General features: G+C 46.7%; 2 protein-coding genes across 2 annotated transcripts; one reads left to right on the top strand and one right to left on the bottom strand.

Moving 5' to 3' along the window:
- Positions 1-8,648: 8,648 nt before the first annotated feature.
- Positions 8,649-10,633, bottom strand: DAD1 (defender against cell death 1). Its single transcript, XM_021548614.4, has 3 exons — positions 10,407-10,633; positions 9,350-9,500; positions 8,649-8,834 (listed from the first exon to the last, which is right to left on the bottom strand). Exons 1-2 carry the CDS (start codon positions 10,615-10,617, stop codon positions 9,370-9,372), a joined length of 342 nt encoding a protein of 113 aa, XP_021404289.1. The 5' UTR covers positions 10,618-10,633; the 3' UTR covers positions 8,649-8,834; positions 9,350-9,369.
- Positions 10,634-10,667: 34 nt separating this feature from the next.
- Positions 10,668-23,563, top strand: LOC110480586 (olfactory receptor 6E1). The gene has a single exon (XM_085562011.1). The coding sequence runs from the start codon at positions 17,993-17,995 to the stop codon at positions 18,929-18,931; it is 939 nt and encodes a 312-aa protein (XP_085418137.1). The 5' UTR covers positions 10,668-17,992; the 3' UTR covers positions 18,932-23,563.
- Positions 23,564-23,968: the final 405 nt, after the last annotated feature.

Genomic DNA, 23,968 nt, shown 5'->3' with positions numbered 1-23,968 from the left:
TCTGATGAAAGCAATCATTTTTAATGTTCTGATGACGATGTTTATGTGGAAGAAAAAAAAGGTGAGGATGCCTGGGAGGGTCTCAAAACATCTGGATTGGTTCTTCAGCTATGTGGAACAGCTGTTTGTGCAGTCTATCCAGACCTCCTTTGTCTGCCAGCAGTAAAACCCCCCTGTTGCTCTGGCCGTACCATTTTCACCCACCCCCAAGTTCTCTTCCTGGTCCATAAGAAAATTTTTCCTTTCGTGACATTTCTCCCTTCTATTTCTGCAAACATCCCCTCCCTTGCCTGCATTCATCCATCAGATTTCTCCCCTCACCTGTCTCCAGCTGGGAAAATTTGATGGTTGTTTACTTTAATATAAATCCTAATATATTGGCTTTTGCCCAATGTCTGTTTCTTCTCTTTCTCTTGCCTGGACACTTCAGCTCTACAATTGTGCAGCTGTAACCCAAATAATGACTTAGCACACCTTTGTTTTTGTTACAGGACTGAGAGTAACCCGGTGATGCAGTCCTGAAGTACCAAACCCTCTGCTTTGAGAGAGCATCTGAGCAAGAGGGAGCACAGGGATTATTCTTCGTGCAAGGGACATCCCTTGCTGCTTTGATGTACCACACCAGCCATTATATTCTAAATTGCTTTATTTGCATTGCTATAAAACTACTCAAAATGAAACATTTCCAGCATTCTGCCCTCCAGATGTCTGGTCCATTCACCATACAGTGCCTCTTTTGCATGAAGCAGACTTTGCTATAATCATACTTTGCCAACCACGTGTTTTACTTGCATTAAAGGGACAACTTCTGCCTGGAGCAGTGCTGTGTGTTAAAAAGTGCCAGCAAAATATCATCTGAATGGGAATTTTTCCTATTTTGATAGCTTTAGTATATTCATATCTCTTAGGGTGCACCCCCAGAAACCTTTTCAGGTGCAAATGAAACACTTTGAAAAGCAAAAGGAGTCTGACTCAAGATGCACTGTCCTGCCACCATTTGCTAGATTAGAAAATATATCCGATTTTTTCCCTAAAACATGAGCTGCACATATCCCAGAAGTCCCAAATTCAGTGAAATTGTCACTTCAATATCAAAGAAAAAAAATTTAATTTTTTTTTGAAGTCTATCTGACCATAACACCTTCTTAATTTAAACTAGTTTAAGATTTGGCTTTGTGTTTAGTAAAAATACAATGTTCTTTCAATGTTTAGTAAAGACACAATGTTCATACAAAAATGCTCCTTTTGTTTGCTTCTAACAACCTGAGATCTCCCAAGTCCTTTTTGTAACAATTGCATAAAAATGTACAGAAATATTTACCTGTCCGTGTGTGCCCACCTTGGAACAGTGCTTGCCTGTGGCATCTGCATGCTGCTAATTCATCAACGGTACTGCCACCCACAAGATGTCTTGGCATTTATTTAGGCTGTTATAAAACAAATCTTACAAAAAATGGGAAACTTGTTTGTCTCTTGTATTTGTTGCTTGAGGCATTGCTTCACCCTTTCAGCTGAGCTCTGGGGTGCAGGAGGAAGGGGCTGGATCCACCATGGAGGGAGGGAGCAAAGCCCTCGTGCAGGACATCTGTGCTGTGTGAGGAGGGTGGGGAGAGAGGAGGGAGAGCCCCTCTGCCCCAAGGACACACTGTGCTGGGTGGAAAGGACAAAAACGTGGCTTGAGCACACTCAGGGGGCTGGCCACAGGCTCCTGGAGGCAGATTGCTGCTGCTGTGGGTACACAGGACCCTGAGGTGTGCTGTCCCCAAGTCCCCCACTCCTGAGTGTGACAGCAGCACAGGGCACCTGCTCTGCAGTGATGACACCCATGGGCCCCCTTTGCCCCCAGGTTCTGCCTGTCCCTGGCAAGTCTGGAAGGGAAATGTTCTTTCATGACATCAATTTCTCTAACATCTTCTGATGCCCCAGTGATGCCTTTCTGGGACTACCTAAAAACAGAGGCCAGACAAAATTAAGGGAATAAAAAGTGATTATATTTATCAAAAGGTACATTTCAGGCAAAGCAAAAGCCCCCCCAGGTGCTACACCCAAAAATGCACCAGGGGTCACAGGTTTTCACACCTATAAGTTTGGTCCATTTGCATATTTAGGGTTAATCTTCTAATTACAGCTTCAGGTAATGAAGTCATTTACCCCTAGTTTGCTCCCCAAAACTCACTTTTGTTTCCATCTCTCGAGGCCTGAGGCAGTGAGGTGACCTTGATTGCCAGGCCTGGAGAGGAATTTTTGTGCCTGACCAGAATGGGAAAGCAGCAGCAGCTCACACTGTGTGTGGAATTTAGTTATACACTAAAGAACTGCAGGATTACAAATAGATGAAAAATACAAAAGCTAAAATCCTAAGGTGTCATAGTTGAGACAGAGACAACACAAAACAACACTCTCCATTTTCAGAAGGCTTCAAACTGTTTTTATTATAACCTGCATGCTTTTTATACATTCTTACAAAGCTCATAATTTTACACTTTACTCCAGAGACAAACAAAGTGCTGATTGGAATAGGCAGGTGCAGGTTTCTCTTATTTATCCTTCTTTCTTTCTTGGTTTCTGTGTCAACAACCTTGGTAGGAAATTCTTTCAGGGGTAAACATGGATCCAGCTTCCTTCTGGCCCACAGAACTCACTGTAAAACCTCTCCCACACTGAGGCATCACCAGAGGTTTCTCTGTGGGGGAGAAATGAGAAGTGTGCCCTGACAGAAACCCACTCACCCTGCAAAGCTTGAACCAGCCTGTACCTCCCAGCAGCTCCCAGAGTGGCAGGAAAGCCTCTCTGGAGCACTGGGGTGGCTGTCCCTCCCCCAGCTGGGCACAGCCTGCACGAGGAGCAGCTTTTGGCAAGGGTCACGATTCAAACACCTTCAGCCAAAATCCCTGGTGCTTCCTGCAGGAGGGCCACGCCAGGATCTGACCCCACTCTGCTGGGCAGCAACAGGACAGAGCCTCCCTGGGCTCCTGCCTTGGTCCTGCAGGTCCCTGGCACTGGGCAGGTGACCTGTCACAGGGTGACAGAGCTCCTGACCCCTCCTGACAAAGAGAACTTTAAACCTTCCCTGTCTATTGCCCTGATTATTTTACAGTGCACATGTTCTGTGGGAATCCAGAGCTTCCCTCTGGCTGCCCTGGGACCCTGGCAGGGGTTAGGAACCCCCCTGGACAGAGCCCCCAGAGACACTGGCTGTGATCTCTGTCCATGGAAAAGAGTTTTCAATCCTACAGGATGAATCACAAGCTCTGAGTGTTTGATAGAAGTAATAATTAAGTGTGGAACGGGTGCAAAAGTAAAATTTTAGGATTCTAGATAAGGGATTCAAGGGGCAAGATGGAGGAAATTAGGAGAGTCTTGTCCATTTTCTTCTTCATGCCCTCCATGTCTCACTGTGGTGTTGGCATTTTTCTGTTGGTTCAGGCTGGGGACACACTGTCCAACGTAGGTGACAGATATTGGCACGTTATTGTAAATCCAGCCCAGGGAGTTTCTGGTATTTAATGTTTGTCACATCCCACTGAGGGCAGAGCCCCACACGCTGCCCTGCAGGACAGAGCTGCAGCAAGACAGACAAAACATGTTATAGATAAGCACGAATAAACAACCTGGAAACCAGCACAGATCAATTATGGCTTCTTCTTTGGCAGTGGGGCTGAAAGACAGAGACTTTCTACAACCTTGGAATCATCAATAGCTCAGATTCCAACTGTTCAGGGACTTGTTCTCGTCTCTCCCTTGACACAAGCATCATTCTCATCTCTCCAGCTGGAGGAAGCCCAGGTTGATTAAGTGCTGGATTCAGGCAGCTCTTGGAGCTATATTCTACTCATGACAAAATCTGCTGTGTCACTGGGAAACAGCTTGAAGAAGCTGCCTAAAGCATATTTGAACTATAAAGCAAGTCATAAGTTATTGCATTTCACAGATTTCCAACTGATTAACCTCATTCCAGAAACTTTCAGGGATGTGAAATAAAACTTTCCATACTCATACCATACTCATATGGTCATACACTTTTCATACTTTGCATACTCATTTACCTTTATCATCACTTTTTAAAATTAATAACCATCATAAATGTTTATGTTGCACTTCAAACTCACTCCCAGATGAAAGGGCAAGAGTTAGGGACTGTGCTGCTTCTGTTCCCACACCCGAGTCTTTCCTTTTCCAGGTTTAACTGACCCCAGGGACAGGATTTGCCAAGTGGGAGATGAGTTAAATATTTTGACTAAAATGGCTCCTGGCATGTGACCTGCAAAGCGCTGAATTTGCAAGGTCTGCATCAAAGACTTTCAGATATCAGGCTGCCAATCTCCCACCACCACAACGTGCGCCTCCCCCCCCCCCCCCCCCCCCTTCCCTGCATTTTCTTGTTTATTTCGAGATACAAAAAACCACAGAGCAAAGCAAAGCCAGGAAATAACAGGGCAGGACAGGAGGTGGGAAGGGGCTGGTGGCCCAGCTGGGGCAGGAAGAGGCCACAGCACAAGTTCCATGACGCCACCATCGAGATCTGGGTCACCACGGCTGCTGTCTACAGCTGCCCACAAAAACCACATCCTCTGGAAAGTGCAGCCCGGAGGGGGCAGGGGTGGCACGTGGCAGGAGGGGGAGGCTGTGGAAAAAAACAGCAGCCGTTGGACCACAAACCAAAGGGGAATGAGGTTAAGGTGTCCTCCCCTCCCTGCCCTCACCACAGGCTGCACTTGGGGAGTTGTTTTGGGTACAGCAGGAAGGATTGAGCTATGAATAGAGTGGGCAGGGAAAGGAGGGCAGAAATGTGTTACAAAGCATGCAGAGGTGATGCCTCAGGTTTCAGCTTTTATATTTTTCAGGTCCTGTGTTGCTTTAGTGTGTGGTCTGAGCTTCATATGAGGGGATGGTGAGCTCTGTTCACAGAGCAGGGAGACAAAACAATTCCTGCTCCAGCTGGGGACCAAGGACAAATGATCCAAATCTCAGGCCCAAGAGCACAAACAATGTGGGCTGAAGAGAGAAAAACAAGCAGGATGGGACTGCATGGGCTGAACCTGGAATTGAACAATTAACTCCAATATGCAAATGGGCCAGAACTTACAGAAGTGAGAGATCCCATGACTCGTGGGGCATTTTGTGACCATTTTGGTTCACCTGGGGTGCAGCCCTGGCTGGGCTCTGGTGCTGCCCAAGGTGGATCCATTGATACTCCAAATAAATCCCTACTTTATTCTTTAGCTCCTCCAGTCTGTTCTAGGTCAGCCTTCTCAAGGTATCAGGGAGAGCTCCTAGAATTGTGTCAGATTTCTGAATTTGCTGATAGACCTCTTCAAAATTTTTCCAGATTGAAAAATCCTTCCACTTCTCCTGACCCAGATGAGAAGGAAGATTGAAGGAGCAAGCCAGGGTCCTCTCACACTGCCAGAGAAGGAGGTTTTGCATGGTCCACCTTTAGCATCCTCTCTGCTATGTCACATCCTGTCCTCCTAGGGGTAGGAGTTGGATTTGTGTGTTTTCTTGGGGTTTTGTTGGAGAAAATATCCTGCCCAATATTTGTCACCTCTTATCAAACACAGCCCTGTGCATAAACCATTCTTTTACTTTCCTCCTCCCGCTTGTGACCAGGGACCTAAGTGTGGACTTTACAAGGACCAGAGCTTGAATGTGTCAGTGGATTTGTTGAAGCTTATTCCAATACAGGAAAAGCTCTGACAGGACTTGGAAGGGACTTTAGAGATCACCCAGTGCCACCCCTGCCATGGCAGGGACACCTTCCACTATCCCAGGTTGCTCCAAGCCTGTCCAGCCTGGCCTTGGGCACTGCCAGGGACCCAGGGGCAGCCACAGCTGCTCTGGGCACCCTGTGCCAGGGCACTCCCACCCTCACAGGGAATAATTTCTTCCCAATGTTATAGATACATAGCGTAATATTGGCTTTTTGTGAATATTAAAGTGGATTTTATATGTCTGGTGTTAAAGTAACTTTGTTATATAGTTTTATTTCTGTTGTAATTAAGCTTAGACATAGCAGTGAAATAGCTGATAAAATTGTGCTTGTGTTAAAATGCCTGCTTGGATGGGATAACATCCAGTGAATGCAGGATGAGGACCCTGCTACAGATCTGCCAACCATCAGCACTCACTGCCTGAAGAGAGTGTGCACCAAGGCCCAGAACTGGAGGTGATGACCAAGAAGGACAAAAGCACAACCAAGGAATGTCCATGCTCTAAAAAGGTGAAACCGAGGAGGAGCCATGCTAAACAATTCTTGGAACATATAAAGTAGTGTGGGGAAACGTTTAATATGCATAAGGCTCTATGAATATGCAACAGGCTGATGTAATTAAAAGGTATTTAAGGGGTATCTCTGGAGATAACAGTGTGCTCCTGGCTGAGTCAAAGAGGCACCCAACCATAATAACCTTTGCTCTGAGGTCCTTGCCTCCTATTGTCCCTTATTTAACTTCTTACATTTTCACAGGAGAGTGAACGTGTTTTTCACACCAATATCTCATCCAACCCTCTGGCAGTTTGAAACCATTCCACCTTTCTCTGTCGCTACTTTGTGAAAAGTCCCTTTTCAATTCTACTTTCCCTCAAGAATTCAACGGTCCAGTTAATGGCGACTGGAGGAATCCTAAGCAGGTAAGAAGCAGGAAAAAAAGGGGGGCAAAGAAAAACCTCCACAGCAAAGCCTCGCATCTCCTGTGGCTCAGCTCCTGTGCAGTTCCGAGCAGCGGCCAGGGGAGGGCCGGGCCCGGCAGCGGCTCCGCGCCCGAGCTGAGCATCATCCCCATGGATGTGGTGCTGCTGCCGCTGCTCCTGCTCCGCTGCCCGGGCACGGCTCGGGGCCCTTCTCGTGGCAAAGCAGAGCAGCCAGCACCCCTGCAGCCGGTGAGTTCCTGGTGTGCTGCTGTTCCTCTGATGCTTTCTGATATTATATTCTGATACTCTGTGTATCGTGGCCATCTCACTGTCACACGTGCTGTGGCAGGTCCCTGCCTGCTCCCCCAGCACTGCTGCCACTGCCAACAACTCCAGGAGTGCTGGTGCCTGGGCTGGCATGAGTTCTTTGTCCCTACACAGAGCCAGACCCATCGTCCAGGACAGTGAAAACCCTCACACCTCACAGCCCATGTCAGGCAGGAAATTTGGGAGCCCCAGGTTCTTTTAAAGGTTTAATGGCTGCAGCACAGCTGAAAATGTTAACAAGGTGATAAACAGGAGCCAGAATAGAATTCTGAGAGGGTCTGAAGCCATCAGAGAACCAAAGTTCCATCTCCTCAGTGCAGCACACAAACATTTGCATGCCACAGAGTCTCAAGGCTCTCGAGGTTTTACCTCCCCAGCATTTCAGCTGCAGAGAAAACCAGACAAGCACGAAGCAGGATTAGCATGAGTACAGAACCTCACGAAGGTTCTAGAGGGATCTGAACAGACTCGATCAGTGGGCAAAGCTCAAGGGCATGAGGTTCAAGTGCTGGTCCTGCACTGGGGGCACAGCAGGGCCCTGCAGCTCCTGGCTGGGGGGAGCGGCTCAAGAGCTGCTCAGCAGGAAAGGCCCCGGCAGTGCAGCTGCCGGCTGGCTCAATGTGAGCCAACAGTGTGCCCAAGCGGCCAAGAAGGCCAACAGCACCTGGCTTGTAACGAGAGCAGGGCAGGGATCACCCCTGTACTCAGTGCTGCTGCTGCAGCTCCAGTGCTGCATCCAGTTCTGGACTCCTCACTTCAAAAAGGACTTGGAGTGGCTGGAGTGTGTCCAGTGAAGAGCAACAAGGCTCACAAAAGGATGAGAAAATATTTCTTTTCTGGGGAATGGCTGAAGGAGCTGGGGTTGTTCAGTATGGAGAAGAGGTGGCTCAGAGGGGGTCACATCACACCTGAAAGGCTGCAGTGAGGTGGGGCCGGTCTCTTGTGCTGTGCCTGCAGAGAGGACGGGGAATGGCCTTGAGCTGAGACAGGAGAGATTCAGATCAGGGTGGTCAGGCCTTGGTAGGAGCCACCACCCCTGGGGTGTTCAGGAGGTGCCAGGACCTGGTGCTGGGTGATCAGGTTTAATTACAGTGGCAGTGCTGGGTGGATGGTTGGACTGGACAATCTTCCGGCCTTGATTCTGTGATTCTGAGGGGGGAGCTTCTCCCTGGCCCCAGAGCAGCTCCAGTGGGACCCCAAGGCCCTGCCAGCTGGGCAGTCACCCCAACATCCCTGTTTGTCAGCACATCAGAGCACAGGCACACTGCCACCATGCATCACCCACGGGCCTCAGGGAGCCTCTAAGTCCAGCTGAGACATCCAGATGCAGCCCCTGTGTCTCTGAGAGCCTCTGGGGAACTGGGTACACCTGGGGAAGTGCTGGAGGACACTTCCTTCCCTCTGTGACCACGAACCACAACCTCACCTGAATTTTCCACAGCTTTGAAGCCCAGGGGCACATTGACAACAGACTCTGGAAGATCAAAAGGCAGGAAAGAGAGAGATGAAAAGGGTGGATGACAACTGAGTTTCCATGATCACTTGTTTCCTGTTTCCCTCCAAAACTGGGGCACAGAAAAAAAGCCTGCTGGGTAGAAAGGAAGGGAGAGAGGTAAACCCATGGAGTCATGCCTGAGAGGGAACCTGGATGCAGGAGAAGCTCTGTATTTGTCACCAATATGGAAAAAGGCTGCAGTGTCATGAAGAGTTTTATTGATGGAAAGGATCACAGCTACAGAATGAGGCTGCAGACTCCCCCACAGGACACTCTGGGGGAGAAAATCTTGAGCCCTATGTCCCCTTCCACCACCAAGGAATGCGAGAGTGTGCTGGGCACTTCCCTGTGCCAGGCTTTGCCATGAGGAGCAGTTCAAGACCTGGAAAGAGAGCAGGCAACATCAGCAATGTTACTGCAGAGCAGAGGGGACAGAGCTCCCCCAAGACCCAGTGATCCTGTGGCACCCTGCAAGAGTAACAACAGGGCATGCCCCCACTCCCCAACACCCAACTGACCCTGTCCTCTGCTGCCCCATCTGCAAAGAACTCCAGACTTAAACCCCAGCCATGCCTCAGCCTCACAGAGCCCAGGGCTTGGAGCTCCCAAAGCTTCTCCTGCAAAGAATGGGGAATCTCTCTCATAGCAGAGGAATGTGGGTAGGTTTCTGTAACATTTCTAATTGACCTCTTGAATTATAAAAGCCAAAAAAGATAGGCTTGAAATCAGAATGCCATAAATCCTCACTCTGTGCCAACCCAGAGGACAAGAGCTCAGCTATGCTAGGCCAGGAGGAAGCTGGGAGCTCAGGGGACTCCTGGAATCATTCTCATCCTAGTTCTCCCAAAAGCAGAGCAGTCCTGTGGTTGCCCCTTTTGTGACCCCACAGATCAGTACCTGTCAGCCTCTCCCAGAGCTCAGCCAACGAAATTGATGACGACAAGATGGAGAATGGTGTTGGCAAAGAGGAAATCAGCAAACGCCCGCTCTGGGGAGATGCCCTGGAACTCGCCCTTGTTCTGGGGGTTGATCTGGATCCGGAGGCAAACTGCACAGCAGAGCAAGAAGGAGCCAGCAGTGAGCACAGGAGGAAGTGCTGGTGGGAAGCACAGCCTTCCTGGGGCAGCCCAGCCCAGGATGGGTCACTGCTACCCCAGAGAGAAGTTACTCCATCCTTACTCCAGAGGAGCAGGACGCTGCCGGGGTATTTGGATGGGGCTGTCATGGAGTCAGTGCTCCCACAGCACCACACACACCACAGTGCCCAGAGTCCCAAGGGGAACAGGCTCAGAGCAGGACTGGGCTCACACAGAAGTGTGGATATTCCTGTCCTCCATTGGGTGTGTCAGAAACACAGAACGACTTGGGCTGGAATGGACCTTCTCACTCCAATCCCAGGGACACCTTCCACTATCCTAGAGTGCTCCAAGCCCCACCTAAACTCACCTTGGACACTTCCAGGAACTAGGGCAGTCTGGGCAACCTGTGCCAGGGCGTCTCCACCCTCACAGGGAACAATTCCTTCCCAAAATCCCAATATCCCATCCTGAAGCAATCCATCCCTGCCCTCTGGCAGTGGGGAGCCATTCCCCCTTGTGCTGTCACTCAGGCCCTTAGAGTGTCCCTTTAGTCTGTCTTGGAGCCCCTTTAGGCCCTGGATGGGGCTCTCACTGCCACTTTCCCCTGCCCTGAACGCGCCCAGCTCCTGTGCTGAGGAGGGCAGCACCGAACAGGGCGCCTTGGGGCACTCCGGGCGGGACTCTCGCTCCCAGCCAGCTCCAAGGGCGGCCGGGCGAACACGGCTGCGGGCCCGCAGAGCCGGCCGGAGCTCCGGCCCCGCGGGGAGCTCGGAGCGTGCCGGGGCTCCGAGCGCTGCTGATTTCTGAGGCTCCCCGGCACGGCCGTGAGAGAGGGCCCGGCCGTGAGGGCCCGGCCATGAGGGCACGGCACTGACCGCCCAGGATGAAGCTGCCGACGGCCGAGATGAAGCCGCTGAGGAAGGAGTTGAAGGGGAAGGTGCCGACGCCGAGGCAGTATCCGAACTGCAGCGCGCCCGTCAGCAGCACGTAGAGCAGGAAGGCGTCCAGCGCCTTGAGGCGCCCGGCGGTGCCGCCGCCGTACTCGGACAGGAAGCGCCGCGCCACGGCGCGCACCGAGCCCGCCATGCTTCCCCGCCGCACCGCGCACGCGCCGCGCCGCCGCGACGTGGCGGGGAGCGACAGGGGAAACCGCGCTCTCGGCATGCGCGGACTGCTCCGCCGAGTCCGGTGCTTGGCAAGAGCCAATAAGAGCGCAGAGATTGGCTGTTGCTGGGCAGATTAGAAAGAGGTTCCTTCCGAGGGCCAATCAGAGCCCGGGGTCGCTGCTGAGGGTGGGGACGTGCCTGAGGGGGCTCGGCGGGGGGAGAGTCTGGGGCTCCTGGCTGAGGGAGCGTACTGGGGTCTGGTCAAGGGAGAGTCCAGGGGGTTCTGGCCGAAGGGATGTCCAGGGGGTTTTGTGTCCACAGGAATATCCAGGGGGTTCTGGCTGAAGGAATGTCCAGGGTTTCCTGGCCAAAGGAATGTCCAGGGGGTTTTGTGGCCAAAGTAGTGTCCAGGGTTTCCTGGCCAAAGGAATGTCCGGGATCTCCCACAAAGGTGGTAGGGAACGGGCCTGCGTCGCTCTGCTTGGGGCTGGGGAAAGGCAAACCACTGCTTTCCCTTTTTTATTTCTTTTTCCCAAAAAAGCGATCATGGTGTCAACCTCATGGAGCCTGAACTGAACAAAACAGCCGAGTCCAAACCAGCTCTGCTGCTTTTCGGTGTCTGAAGCAAGCGGGGAGTGACTTTTCAATGAACCAGACAAGATCTTTTCTCTGTGTGTTCATTCTGTTTAAATCGTTCCAGCCTTCCCATCTCTGCAAACAAGGGATGCTCTCACTGTGGGCAGTGCATCCCCCACTCAGGCTGTGCAACGAGGGAAGGGCATTTTCCCGTCAGGGAATCACAGACTGGTTTGGCTTGGAAGGGTTGTTACCCTCACCTTCTGCAGCCCAGTTTCTTGCTAGTAGAGCCATTGGGGTGGGTTAGAGTGAGATGACTCTGAAGGATGGGTGTTTGTAAACATACACATGCAGATTTATTGTAGAACAGTTTGGTTGCACAGAAAAACGGGTATGTAGTCATTTATAGTAATATGACTTTTATAATAATAGTATAGTAATATATATTATAGTATAGTAATATAGGAATATGTAATTTATAGCAATATGGTATAAAACCATAAAGGTGCCACTTAAGAAGATGTATAAGAAAGGAAAAGATACGGGAAAAAGGAATTCACCACCTGTGAAATAGTAAACATGAGGCACATAATCGCAGGCTGTGATTAGATCAGGTATTAACAACAGATGGGATGTAACAGGATAAATGTAAATAACCAATGCAGCAAAGAACTCTCCAGTCCTGTTGCTACTTCATACGGCCACATCATCTTTTTATGGAATACCTGTAAGAGAAGAAAACAATGTCCTACTTGGGACAGTTTAAAAAAGAAGGAAATATCCATTTTTCCAATTCCTTTTCTTGTCTGGCATAATGCCAGTGAAGCAGCAATAATGGAAACGTCTGAAATATGTTTTCTCTAAATAAGCAACAAACCTAAAGCATGCTGGAGCTCCTTTACACTCCCCAGTATCTTTGCTTGCTCTAGTGTGGTCAAGGTTTCAGAGGGAACACACAGTGATCCTCCTTTCCACCACATCCCCAGGAATTTAACCTTGGAGGAAGGAAGTTCTACTGATGCCTTGGAGTGGTTTCCTAGAACAGAGGCTAGATAAGATTAACAGAATAAAATGGGTTTACTTATAATTTTATTAATTTCTATTTTATTTATAATTTTAATTTTAAAAATATTTACAAATTTCTTAAAGGCCTTCAATAGACACACCTTGGGCAGTCAAAAGCCTCCCAGAGGCTGTACCCAAGGTTGACAGTGGTCACAAGTTTTTTAGACAATTATAAGTTTGGTCCATTTACAAATCAGAGTTAATCCTCCAATTACAGTTTCAGCTAATGAAGTAATTTACCCCCAGTTTGCTCTCTCCAACTCACTTTTGTTTATACTTTTTGGGTGTCCTTGAATTTCAGACCTGGGGGGATTGTTTTGTCTGCCCAAAATGTGAAGACAGTTAACACTCTATATGGAGTTTAGAGTTATGCACTAGTGCAGTATTGAAAAATATAAAATACAGGATTTTATATACAGGATCTGAAAAATACAAAAGCTACAATGCTAAGGCACCAGCACCTTCTCTGCGGGGAGTCCAGGTGGGTGATGATGTTTGTCTGAGCGTGGCCCAGTGTGGCGATATCAGAGCTGCTGATCAATGTGTGATCAATCTGTGGATATTCCTCTCCAGGGGCGGTCTGAGGTGGGCCGGGCTCAGGGAGGTGCTCTTGAGGTGAGTAAAGAGACACTGATTCTCCACCCGGGTAAAAGCAAAACGATCCCAGTCTGCCTCCTGCTGTTGGGAAATGATACAGAATTTAGAAATTTTTGTAACTTTAGTCAGTCTTTTTCGCCTTTGTCTTGCGGGAAAGGAGTTGAAATTTCTTTTCAAAGGATCATCGCTCAAGGTGTGATGAGCTTAACATCTCAGCAGACTGGGAGCAGCACAGAAAAGACACAAAAGATAACGACCATTAATGAACATCAACTCAAACATCACCCCTGGCATGGTCTGAGACACCTGGTCTGAGAAAAAGATGAGGGAACCAAGGAATGAGAACCTAATTAACACCAGAGACCAAGAGATCCATAACCAACAGGAAACCAAATGCTAAGAGATGCATAACTTGAAACAAATGAGCACTGAACAAAGAATTTCTATGGGATTTTACCACATAAGAATCTGAAAAATTGAGTAAAGAGTGATGTGTGATAGAAGGAATTTCTCTGCGCACCCAGGCAATGTGTTGTTGAGATATTGGGACACAAGACAGATGATGGACTTTGGACCTGGTTTGCACAAGAGATTTGATAGCAGGGTGCCTTGGCAAGAGCAAACAGAACTTTGAGGATTAAAAGAAGATTAAATCAGAGAGCTTTACCAGAAAAAGAAGATTTTGTTAAACTCTGCAAGCAAGAGATGTAACATGCATAAGTTTGTGTATGTGATTTTAACCTAATCTTGGTAGTAAACATCGCTGGTCTTCCTAAACCTGTATATAAGCATTGGTAGTCCACAGTAAATTTGGATTCTGATCACTGAATCCATCTTCCCCGTCTCTCTTCATCATTGACAATGTGTGGATGAAATGATTTCTATTGCACATCCTAGTTAGAACAACATCCTGGCCAGAATAAAGTAAAGCCTTTATTCTCTAAATATGTTGTTGGAGGGATTTGCTTTTCCCGCAGTTTCAGTGACACTGCAAGGGAGCCATAAAAACCACGTCTTTGATACCAGCAGTCACAGGGCTCTGCTGGGCCCAGGCTGGTTGTGGCAATCAGTTTGGCTGTGAGGCACAGCAGCTGTTCCAGGCCAGTGCCAGCTCTGAGGCATTGGCAGTCCACTGCCAGCCACCACGCCCTGCTGGGTTTGTGTCAGATTAATCCCTTTTCTGACCCACAGATGGGGTAACTGAGAGGTGTTTAAAAAACTTTTATTCCATTTTCAGTCTCATGAGAAGGGTAAGACAATACAGATGTTATAATTCACACCATCACAACCAGAAGCCAACTATTTCCTAATTACAATACACTGTAAGTGTTTCTTGTTCTATCAGCTTTTGCCACACCATGCTGTAAATGCCTCAAAGCCAATCATCTAAAATTACCCCTCACGGGTCCTACTCCAATGCATCTTTCATAGTTCTACTTCTCTAAAGTATCTAGCCTTATTTATAAAACCATACTTTGAAACTTGTTTCTGGTTCCATTTCTCTCTCAGCAATGTCTGTCCTATTCCATGGCATTTCTAAGGTAGCATTTCTTATCTCAAGGTTTGCACACAGATGGTCACTGTGTGAGCCTTCCGCCAGGCTTTGAGAATTCTCCACAAATCCACTTCCCACAGGATTACAGACAGGCCACAGGGGAGAATTGTACCACTGCCCCTCTCTCCTGCAATCCTGCAGTTATTGCAGCAATTCCTGCACACATTCCCAAGGGCCATGGGTTGGGTTTCACATTTGTTATTTTGAAAGGAGGCAGAGTTGGAGCAGTTTGTAACAGATGGAAGGAAGGAGATGGGAGACCAAACACCCACATGCCTCTGGCATCTGTTCAGATATCACATCTTCCTTTGCTGCAACCCCTTGTTCAGCTTGGCCAGGGGGAAGTAACAAAAAAAAAGGATGGACATTATGGTCTTGCCCAAAAAATAAACACTTTAATAACAAAATAACAAATGTGGGAAACCACAGAGTACAGGGCAAGATCCAAACACCTGGGGGGTGGCAAATGCCACAGGGTATAGGGGTCCTCTGAGGGCAAGGGTGTCACTTTTGAGATGGTCATAACACACAGAATAACACCTTTCAGAAGGCTTCTCTCTGTTTATTTTAACAGCATCCTGTCTTTCATGCCTTTCCAGAAGGTTTATAAATATTGGCCACAACAAATCAGCACAGTGCTCATTGGCCCTGAGCAGTCTACACCATTGTTTTTAGCAAACACCCAGCTGCAGGCCCCCTTCTTTATCTTCTCTTTTTCTCAATTTCCATGCCAATGACGTTGACAGAATTCCTCTCAGGGGTAAACGGACTTCTTTCACCCCCTTCTCCAACTAACTCTCTCTGGCTCACAGACAGCTGTCAGCCCCTTCCACACAAGGGTCCAATCACCAATGTGAGCTCGGAACCTGACCTTATTTGTATCAGGTGCCAAACCAACTGAGAGCAAGAACCACAAACCTGACCAAATATAGAATAGTTCTAGTAATATATTGACTCCCATGACCCCACTCTTCTCACCACAACCTGACTAATGTCCCTTTTCCAGTATCCTGTAACCCTAGGACACACACAGTAAAAGGTCATGACACAGCTTTGTCCCAACTGATCAATCAATCCAAACAACCATCACCAGTGTCCAATTAACAAATCACTCTTCAGTAAACAATCTCCATAACACATTCCACATGTGCCAAACAACAAGCACAGTGAATAGATCTAAGAATTGTCTTCTTCTTTCTCTGAGCTTTCTTACTGCATCTCACAACTTCCCAGGAAAAATCCTGGGAGAATCATGTCTCTCTCTGTTCAGAGAATATGAATTCCACAAGACTATACTGGGACAGCTGTGCACAGTACAAAAAACCCCAAAGATGTTATTAGAATGGTGTGAGTCCAGTGGAGGACAAGAGATTTTATCAGAGAACTGGTGCACGTCACACCTGAGGAGAAGCAGAAAGAAGACAAAGTCAAGAGGGGGGATCTCCTGAACTGTCCACTGAGGGAGAGGCAGAGACAAGTTAGAGCCAGACCTCTCAGAAAGGTGTAGGTCATGGCTTAAAGGAAATCTTTTCTGCACAGAGGAAATAAATATTCACAATGAAAACACAAGGGAAGTTGTGGCACCACAGGGAAGTTGATACATCCCCTGTTTGAAGATACTCATACTTACTGGGAGAAGGTCATGAGCAACCTTGTCCAGCTTTGCTTTTAGCAAGGATTGGACCTCCAGAGGCCCTTCCCAATCTCATTTTCTCTGTGGCTTGATTATACTCTTGCTGTTCTTCCCCAAGTGTTTTCCCACAAGGTGTTTTTTTCAGATTTGGATACCTAATTGGTCCCTGAGGTTTGACACAGTGAGGAAACACAGGACTGTAATACACTGCCACTATTATATAAAGGAGCTGAAGAGAGAGGACTTTTTTTGCCAGAAATCAATTGTCAGACTAAGTTAAGGAGAAACAATCAGACTCAGAATACTCTTTGTAGCATCCTGGATTGTTGTGGATATACTGGTAACTACCTGGAGCATTTCTTGGAGTTCAGGTGTAGTTTTCTGAAGAATAGGGAAAGTTTAAAGGAACATGGACTTGGAAAACTGAACTTTTAATCTTCAAACTAAAGTAAAAGCCTTTAGCTGTTACTGAGGGAGTTTCTTGGTTTAGCAGACCACTCTCAACTTCCAGGTAGTATCAGTCCATCTGTGGTATTGAAAAGTATGTCCTATATTAATATGATTTGTGAGAGGGAAGTTTTGTAGTGGTGTTTTTTGAGAAAAAAACATAAGATGATGCCAATAAACTCCTGTGTTTTGCTTGGAAAAGGTCTCTAAAGGGAAAGATTTGATGGGAATAGTGTATTAAGAAAGGTTGTAGCATCCCAGTTTATAGTCATCTTTTGTTGAGCATTTCAAGAGGGAAATTTGAGTGTCTTGTTTGATATGGGTTATCAGCTAAATAAGATGGGATTGCTTTTCCTGGAAATTCATTGTGTTGTTGTTTACTTCAGTAATTCATAAATATCTGAAATTAGTCTGAAATGAATCTAAAACCAGGTTAAAATATCCACATAACATAATAGATAAAACCTGGGAAACATGAGTGCAAAACAAGACAGGTCTCTTTTTAGGGCAAGGAGGGGTAGCATCTGGGAGGAAGAGGAGGGAGAATGCAGAACCACAGATGGGACCTGGCCAGCCTGCAAGAAAAGGCTGTGACTGAAGATCATCAGACAGAGTTTTCAGGTTTCACTTCAGGAGATGATGCCCTGGTGGAGTAGTGCAGCAGTGCCACAGACAGGGTCAGTGGACAGAGAACACTGAGCTCAGGGTGGGGGGCTGTGAGAGGGAGGGATGCTTGGACACAGGGGCTCTGAAGAAGAAAGAATGTCCATCAGCATCAGAGTTGATCCACTGGAGCTGTAGAGTTGAGGGCAAACAAACAGACAATTTTCTCACAGTTTTTCCCATTCCCTCTCTCCCACTGGTGCTTGCTGTAACATCCAGCACTGCTCTGTGCATTTTGGCTTTTCTCAGTGGTAGCCAGAAGCCTTAACTTTGCAGCATTGCTTGTCTTTCTGTCTGGCCTCTTCTCTGAAGAGTCTCTACCTCTCTCTCTTTCCCTGTCTCCTAACTGCAGCAACTTTCTCTTTTACAATATTAATGTTTCCTTGAACCAATCTAGCGTGCTTCAGAGTGAGTCTGTGGTGAGATTGCATTCCTCTGTGGTAAGTCTCTGGACACAGCAAGGTTCTCACTCTGGGCACTTGGCTTTATTTTGATTTGTTGGAGTGTGGATGTTGTCAGACCATCTAGAGAGAGGCAGGGTCTATAACAGCTTCTGCACCTCTCTCAGGAGTGCCATAGGGAACTGTAGGAATTGTTTTGACTGAACTGAGGACTCAATCTTAAAAATGAAGCTTGGGGCTCCTATTTCATGACCAGGGTTTTTAATATGTGGTTACTGTGGCTGCTTCAGTCTTTTACAAGAGGTTTGTTGTTGATATTGCCCTGTAATGTTACCAAAGCCAAATTGACACATGTTCAGCTGTTTTCCAGCAGTTCCCAAAAGAGGTCTTTTCTTTTTCTGCCAGCAATGATGTCTCAATGAACCACACAACTGTAGTGGAATTTGTCCTCTTGGGACTGGCTGAGAGCCGCCGTTGGGAGATCACCCTCTTTCTGTTCCTTGGCATTGCCTATCTCTTGATCCTGCTTGGAAACATTTCTGTCATCAGCATCACTCTTACCAATGACTTCCTTCAGACCCCCATGTACTACTTCCTCAGGAATTTCGCCCTTTTGGAAATCACTTTCACCTCCACGTTCCTCCCCAGCACCCTGTACAGCCTCCTGACAGAGAGGAAGACGATTTCCCTGCCTGGCTGTTTCCTGCAGATGCTGTTTTTCTACTGCCTGGGTACCTGCACGCTTTTCTACATGGCAGTGATGTCCCTGGACCGCTACGTTGCCATCTGCCGCCCTCTGCACTACCCAGCCATCATGAACAGCAGGTTTTGCCTGCAGCTGCTCCTGGGCTGCTGGGCACTGAGTTTTCTCCTGATGCTTCCCCCCACCATCATGACAGTGCTGTTGCCATTCTGTGGTCCCAACGTCATGAACCACTTTTACTGTGATGTTTCCGTGTTGTTGCAGCTGTCCTGCACAGACACAGGCTTCATCGAAGAGCTGATGTTCATCATACTCATTATCATCCTCCCTGGTACCCTGATAGTAACTGCTGTTTCTTATGGCTGCATTATCATCACCATCTTGCATATACCATCATCTGCAGGTAGGAGGAAGGCATTTTCCACTTGCTCAGCTCACCTGATGGTGGTGATGGTGTTTTACAGCACGTGTATTTACAGGTACATCCGCCCAACACAGCGAGGTGGGCAGGACTCTGACAAAATTCTGTCTTTGTTCTTCTCTGTGCTGACTCAGACGCTCAACCCATACATCTACTCGCTCAGGAACAGGCAAGTCAAGCAAGCTTTAAAGGAGAGAATTCTGAAGTTTTCTGGCTCCCTGAGGCAGATGTGAATGGTGGAATAGCCCATCCAAGTGTCTGAATCGTTTCCTGGATGCAACATCTGTATTGTGAATTAAAGATGCTGATTTCAAATTGTTTATGCTTTCTAGATGTTCTGTAATTCCTTCTGTTGGCAATGAAAATATGCCAGCACAGAAAGGATTTTCTAATCTTCTGTTACCTAGTGTCAGTTTTGTCTCAGCATTCCCCCCCTTGCTGGGATGGGTTAGCCTTAGTGAATAACCAAATTCCCACTCACACCTTCTACCCCACAGTGGGACAGAGCACAGGCAGAAAAGAGGAAAAACAGAAACAAAGACTCTCATAGATTGACATAAAGACAGAGACATGGTTTGCCAATTTTTACCAGCAGCGAAACATTTGGGGATTTGGAGAAAACCAGTGTAATTTATTGACAACTAAGATAATTTAGATTGTGAGAAACAAAATGAAATACTAAACACCTGTACTTCCCCCTTTTCTGTTCATTCATTCCAGACTCCAGCACGTCCCCAGCAGTTTCTCCTCTGCTGCTTCTTTCCTCTCACACTTTTCCTCTGCTCCAGTGTGGGTTCTCCACAGGCTGCAGAGAACACATTGAGCTATCATGCTACAAAGCAACTACAGAAATACCATTCTTATTAATATTTTCATTTTTAAAACTTCAGCTTCCACAAGGCTGTGTTTGCAACCACTACCATACACACTGTATCCATCAAGAATTCCTTGTCCTCCCTCTAATTCAATACAGGATAATCCTTGATCCCAAGCACAATTCATGGAATATTTTTTTTCAGTCTTAGCTGTAAAGGCATTTCCAGCTTTGAGGTTGGCTTTGGCTGTGTATAGTGAATCCACAAATCTTCACCAGTAATTTTTACAGCTGTGTGGATGGTCAGGAGAACTTGGAATGATCCTTTCCACTTTTGCTTGAGTGGTTCTTTGCTCCAAGTCTGGACATATCCCCAGTCTCCTAGACAATGAGAGTGTGGTTGAACATCCAAGGTCACTGATGATGCTAAAACAATAAACCTATGCAAAGATGAGAGTGTTTTTTCCCAAAGTTTCCCAAACTCCCTCAAATTGTGATTCCTTACTGTGTGTTTTTCCCTGGGTATAATTACAGCCAGACATTGTTTCCCATAGAAGACTACATGTGGAATTACATCCATAGAGCTTGGCTGAATTGTAATTCTCAGCAATGCCAGGAGAAGAGCCTCTCATCACTTAAGTGATGCTTCCTGTCCAGTTTGGCCAGTGGTCTTGCTGAGCCTCATGGTGTTGGTCCTTTGGACACTGACTGTTCCCACTGACTGTGGCAGGTGTGAGGGTCTGCACAGAGGCTATCTGTGTGTGCAAAAATATTTAATGCAACAAGTGACACCAGGTCTCTGGAAAATCACTTTTTCCTAAACAAATGATAGACAACAGAGTGCCAATCCCTAAAAGGAAAAAAAAAAAAAAAAAACCAAACACAAAAACAAACAAAAAAACCCCTACAAAAATAATAATAGGAGACAGGAGAGAAGAGGGAGAGGGAAAGAAGAGAAATGTATAGTTGTAATAATTAACGTTGCCTTGAAATAAAAAAAAAAAAAGAAAGACATTTATTCGCATTATTTCCTTCAGTACCTTTTCTATTTTCTAGTTTGTTCTAGCTTTAATCTCTGGTACCTAAGCACCATTCTCACTCACTCCCCCAGGGTGGGTGGGAGCAGAATTGGAAAAAGGTGAAACAGGGCTTGAGATAAGAACAGTTTAACAATTGAAATAAATTAAAATATAGTACTAATAATAACAATGATAATAATGAAACAGATTGGGAGAAAGAAAACCCAAATGAATCAAGGAGTGCACAGCACAATTCCTGTCCTGACCAATGGCCAGGCCATCCCTGAGCAGTGACCAGTGCCTCCCAGGCAGCCCTGCCCAGTTCATATACTGGGAATGTGTTCTGGGGTGTGGAAGATCCCTTTGGCCAGTTCAGGTCAGCTCTCCTGGCCCTGCTCCCCACTGACTTCTCATTCCCCTGCTCACTGGCAGAGTCTGGCAAACTGAAACCTTGATTTGAGTGAACACTAAACCATCCATGTGTTATCAATATTATTCCTGTATGAAATCCAAAACACAGCACTGCTGCAGTTGCTAAGAAGAGAATTATCTCTGCACCAGCTGAAATCAGGGCAATGTAAAATTTTATGAGGAAATGGTCACCCACTCAAGAATTCCCCTCTCTTCCTTTCTTCTTCAGACTGAAGTTTTCTAAATCATAGCTTCTGTCTGTTGGCCAGAGTATCAACACTCTATGACCCTGCAGCTTTCAAAAAATATTGCCAAGGAAGCTAAGTCATACTATTCCTTATTTTCCTCAGTGCTTTTCTGGATATTTCAGATTTTTATAAAGTTTGGTATACAGAAACATTCATCAATCTTTACAATTCTTAGAAAATTTGTATTACAGTTTTCCACTGGTTGCATTGGTCTGGTGTGGTTGCAATATGTGGTTATCAAAACATCCTGTGCAATTCTGTTGTGATGCTTTCTAAAACCAAGGAAATTATTTTGTAACAAAATTTTCAGAAGGCAAAATGAAAAATACCCAATGATCTCTCACACAAATTATTGACTGGAGAATGTTCAAGAACTGCTTAAAAAGGAAATAGTACCACCAGGCAATGGTAACGGTGTCATCTTTCTTCTGTAATGTCCCAGTGATGATGGATCAATGAGGAAATGTAGTTCTTGGTGCTTTACAGGCTGTGATGCATTTCTCCCTGACTTGATACATGGCAAATGGGAAATGGAGAAATAAATAGAATGGTCATCACAGCATTTCTGATCCTGGAATTCGGGAACATCCCAGATCATCCCTCTTTTCTCTTCCTCCTTTCTTTGTTTTTCCACCTGATTTTCCCACCTCACTGTTACTACACTTTTTTATGGAAGCTTACTAAGTCTCCTACCAGCAACTAGGACTCTCAAAGCACTGAATAATCTTCTCCATTTTTTACACTGTTGTGACTCCACTGCTCATCTACAGTCTGACAAATAGAGAAGTGAAGGATACTCTGAGCAAAGTGGTCAAGAAGTGTGAATATTTCCTAAAGGTTAGGGAATTGTAAGCATTTTTTTTCCCCTAGAAGACAATGAAAGAAAATAATGTATTTGAGGAAATCTTCTAATTAAAATTTTAGCCCTCAGAGCCTGTGACACTTACCCTTGACACTTTACTATCAAAGTGGCTAATCTGAGTGACTTCAGCTGCCCAAAGTGAGGATGAGGCACTTTTTTGTGGAAAAGGGTTCTCTCTTTATGAATTGCACCAGTTGCCTGGGTGTCCAGTTCAGATTTCATCTAAGCAGTGATTCCCCAAATCAACTGATTGCAATCCCACTCCTCTGTTCAGTGTCCCATTTCACTTTCTCAGAGTTGTTAAGGACAGTTGAATCTTTAGATTTAAGGAATAATATTTTTAGACAGCTAAAGATAGATCTAAAGATTAATTATCCTAATTCAGAGAGAACAATCCAACTTCTTGTTTAAAGTAACAGTACCAACATGACTACAATTGTCTCAGTAGATGTGCATGCTACAGAGCTGCAAGTGGGAATATTTTTTCAAAAATTAAATTACATGTGGTAACTCTTAACTGGTTCCACACTTTTAGACATTTCATATTCATATTCGTTTGTAATTGTCATCTCAGCTGTTTTCAGCCATTTCTGTGAACTTCAGAACTTTTCTAGGCCAAACACTGATGACAAAAGTTAACACAGTTCTACAGTCATGCCTCACCCAGCATCCTCTTTAAGGTTTATCTCCCTGAGCAGAGCAAGACGTGCTAAAGGTCTGAAGGAACAGAGGACAGGGCCTGGGGTGCTGCATTTAAACCTGGATGTTTGCATGCAGGGCTCACCCACATCGAGTGGAGGGAGGGAGCTGGGGGTTGGGGTAGCTGCTGGGTCCTGACGGGGTTGGCAGCGTGTGATGCAGTCACTGTGTGTGTTGCAGTGTTGCAGTCACTCTGTTGCAGGCACTGTATGTTTCAGTGACAGTGTTGCAGTACGTGTTGCAGTGAGTGTTGCACTGAGTGTTGCGGTCACTGTGTGTTGAAGTCACACTGTTTCGGTCACACTGTTGCAGTTGCTGTTGCAGTGACAGTGTTGCAATCACACTGTTGCAGTCACTCTGTTGCACTGACAGTGTTGCAGTCACTCTGTTGCAGTGACACTGTTGCAGTCACTGTGCATTGCAGTGAGTGTTGCAGTGACCATGTCGCAGTGACGTTGCAGTCACGCTGTTGCAGTGACAGTATTGCAGTGACAGTGTTGCATCCCTCTGTTGCAGTCACAGTTTTGCAGCCACAGTGTTGCAGTCACTCTGTTGCACTGGCAATGTTGCAGTCACTGTACGTTGCAGTGACAGTATTGCAGTGACAATGTTCCAGTCACTCTGTTGCAGTCACAGTGTTGCAGTCACTGTTACAGTGACAATGTTGCAGTCATTGTGTGTTGCAATGACCGTGTTGCAGTGACAGTGTTGCAGTGACAGTGTTGCAGTCACTCTATTGCAGTGACAATGTTGCAGTGACAGTGTTGCAGTGACACTGTTGCAGTCACTCTGTTGCAGTGACTATGTTGCAGTGACAGTGTTGCAGTGACACTGTTGCACTGACACTGTTGCAGTTGCTCCGTTGCAGTGACAATGTTGCCGTCACTCTGTTGCAGTGACACTGTTGCAGTCGCTCTGTTGCAGTGACACTGTTGCAGTCACTCTGTTGCAGTGCAGTTCTGGGCTGAGCCCTGCAGCTGATGCCTGCAGGGCAGGCTCAGTGCCTTTGCGCTGGTTTGGAAGAGCAGGTTTGGGTCCGTGGCATTTCCTTTGCAGCTGCCCTGGGTGAGCATTGCTGACAGAAAGCTCCACCTGGGCACTGCCTGGGCACTGCCTGGGCACTGCTGTTTGGCTTCTGAGAGGGAAGGTTGGCACAGGAGAAGTTGGAGGCTTCCTGAGCTGTCTGTAATCAAAGTCTGTGAGTTTGTGCTCTAATG

The sequence above is a fragment of the Lonchura striata genome, chromosome 27 (genome assembly GCF_050655825.1).
Source record: "Lonchura striata isolate lonStrDom1 chromosome 27, ASM5065582v1, whole genome shotgun sequence".
Taxonomy (NCBI): Eukaryota; Metazoa; Chordata; class Aves; order Passeriformes; family Estrildidae; genus Lonchura; species Lonchura striata.
Note: the sequence above shows the minus strand (reverse complement) of the source record. Positions and strands in the feature narration are given on the sequence as shown.

Bases quoted from the DNA above. Each gene is read 5' to 3' on its own strand.
- DAD1 (XM_021548614.4), bottom strand. From the start codon at position 10,617: ATGGCGGGCTCGGTGCGCGCCGTGGCGCGGCGCTTCCTGTCCGAGTAC. The intron at 9,501-10,406 runs GTCAGTGCCGTG...TCTGCTGTGCAG, and splicing joins CGGCAGCTTCATCCTGGGCG to TTTGCCTCCGGATCCAGATC.
- LOC110480586 (XM_085562011.1), top strand. From the start codon at position 17,993: ATGAACCACACAACTGTAGTGGAATTTGTCCTCTTGGGACTGGCTGAG.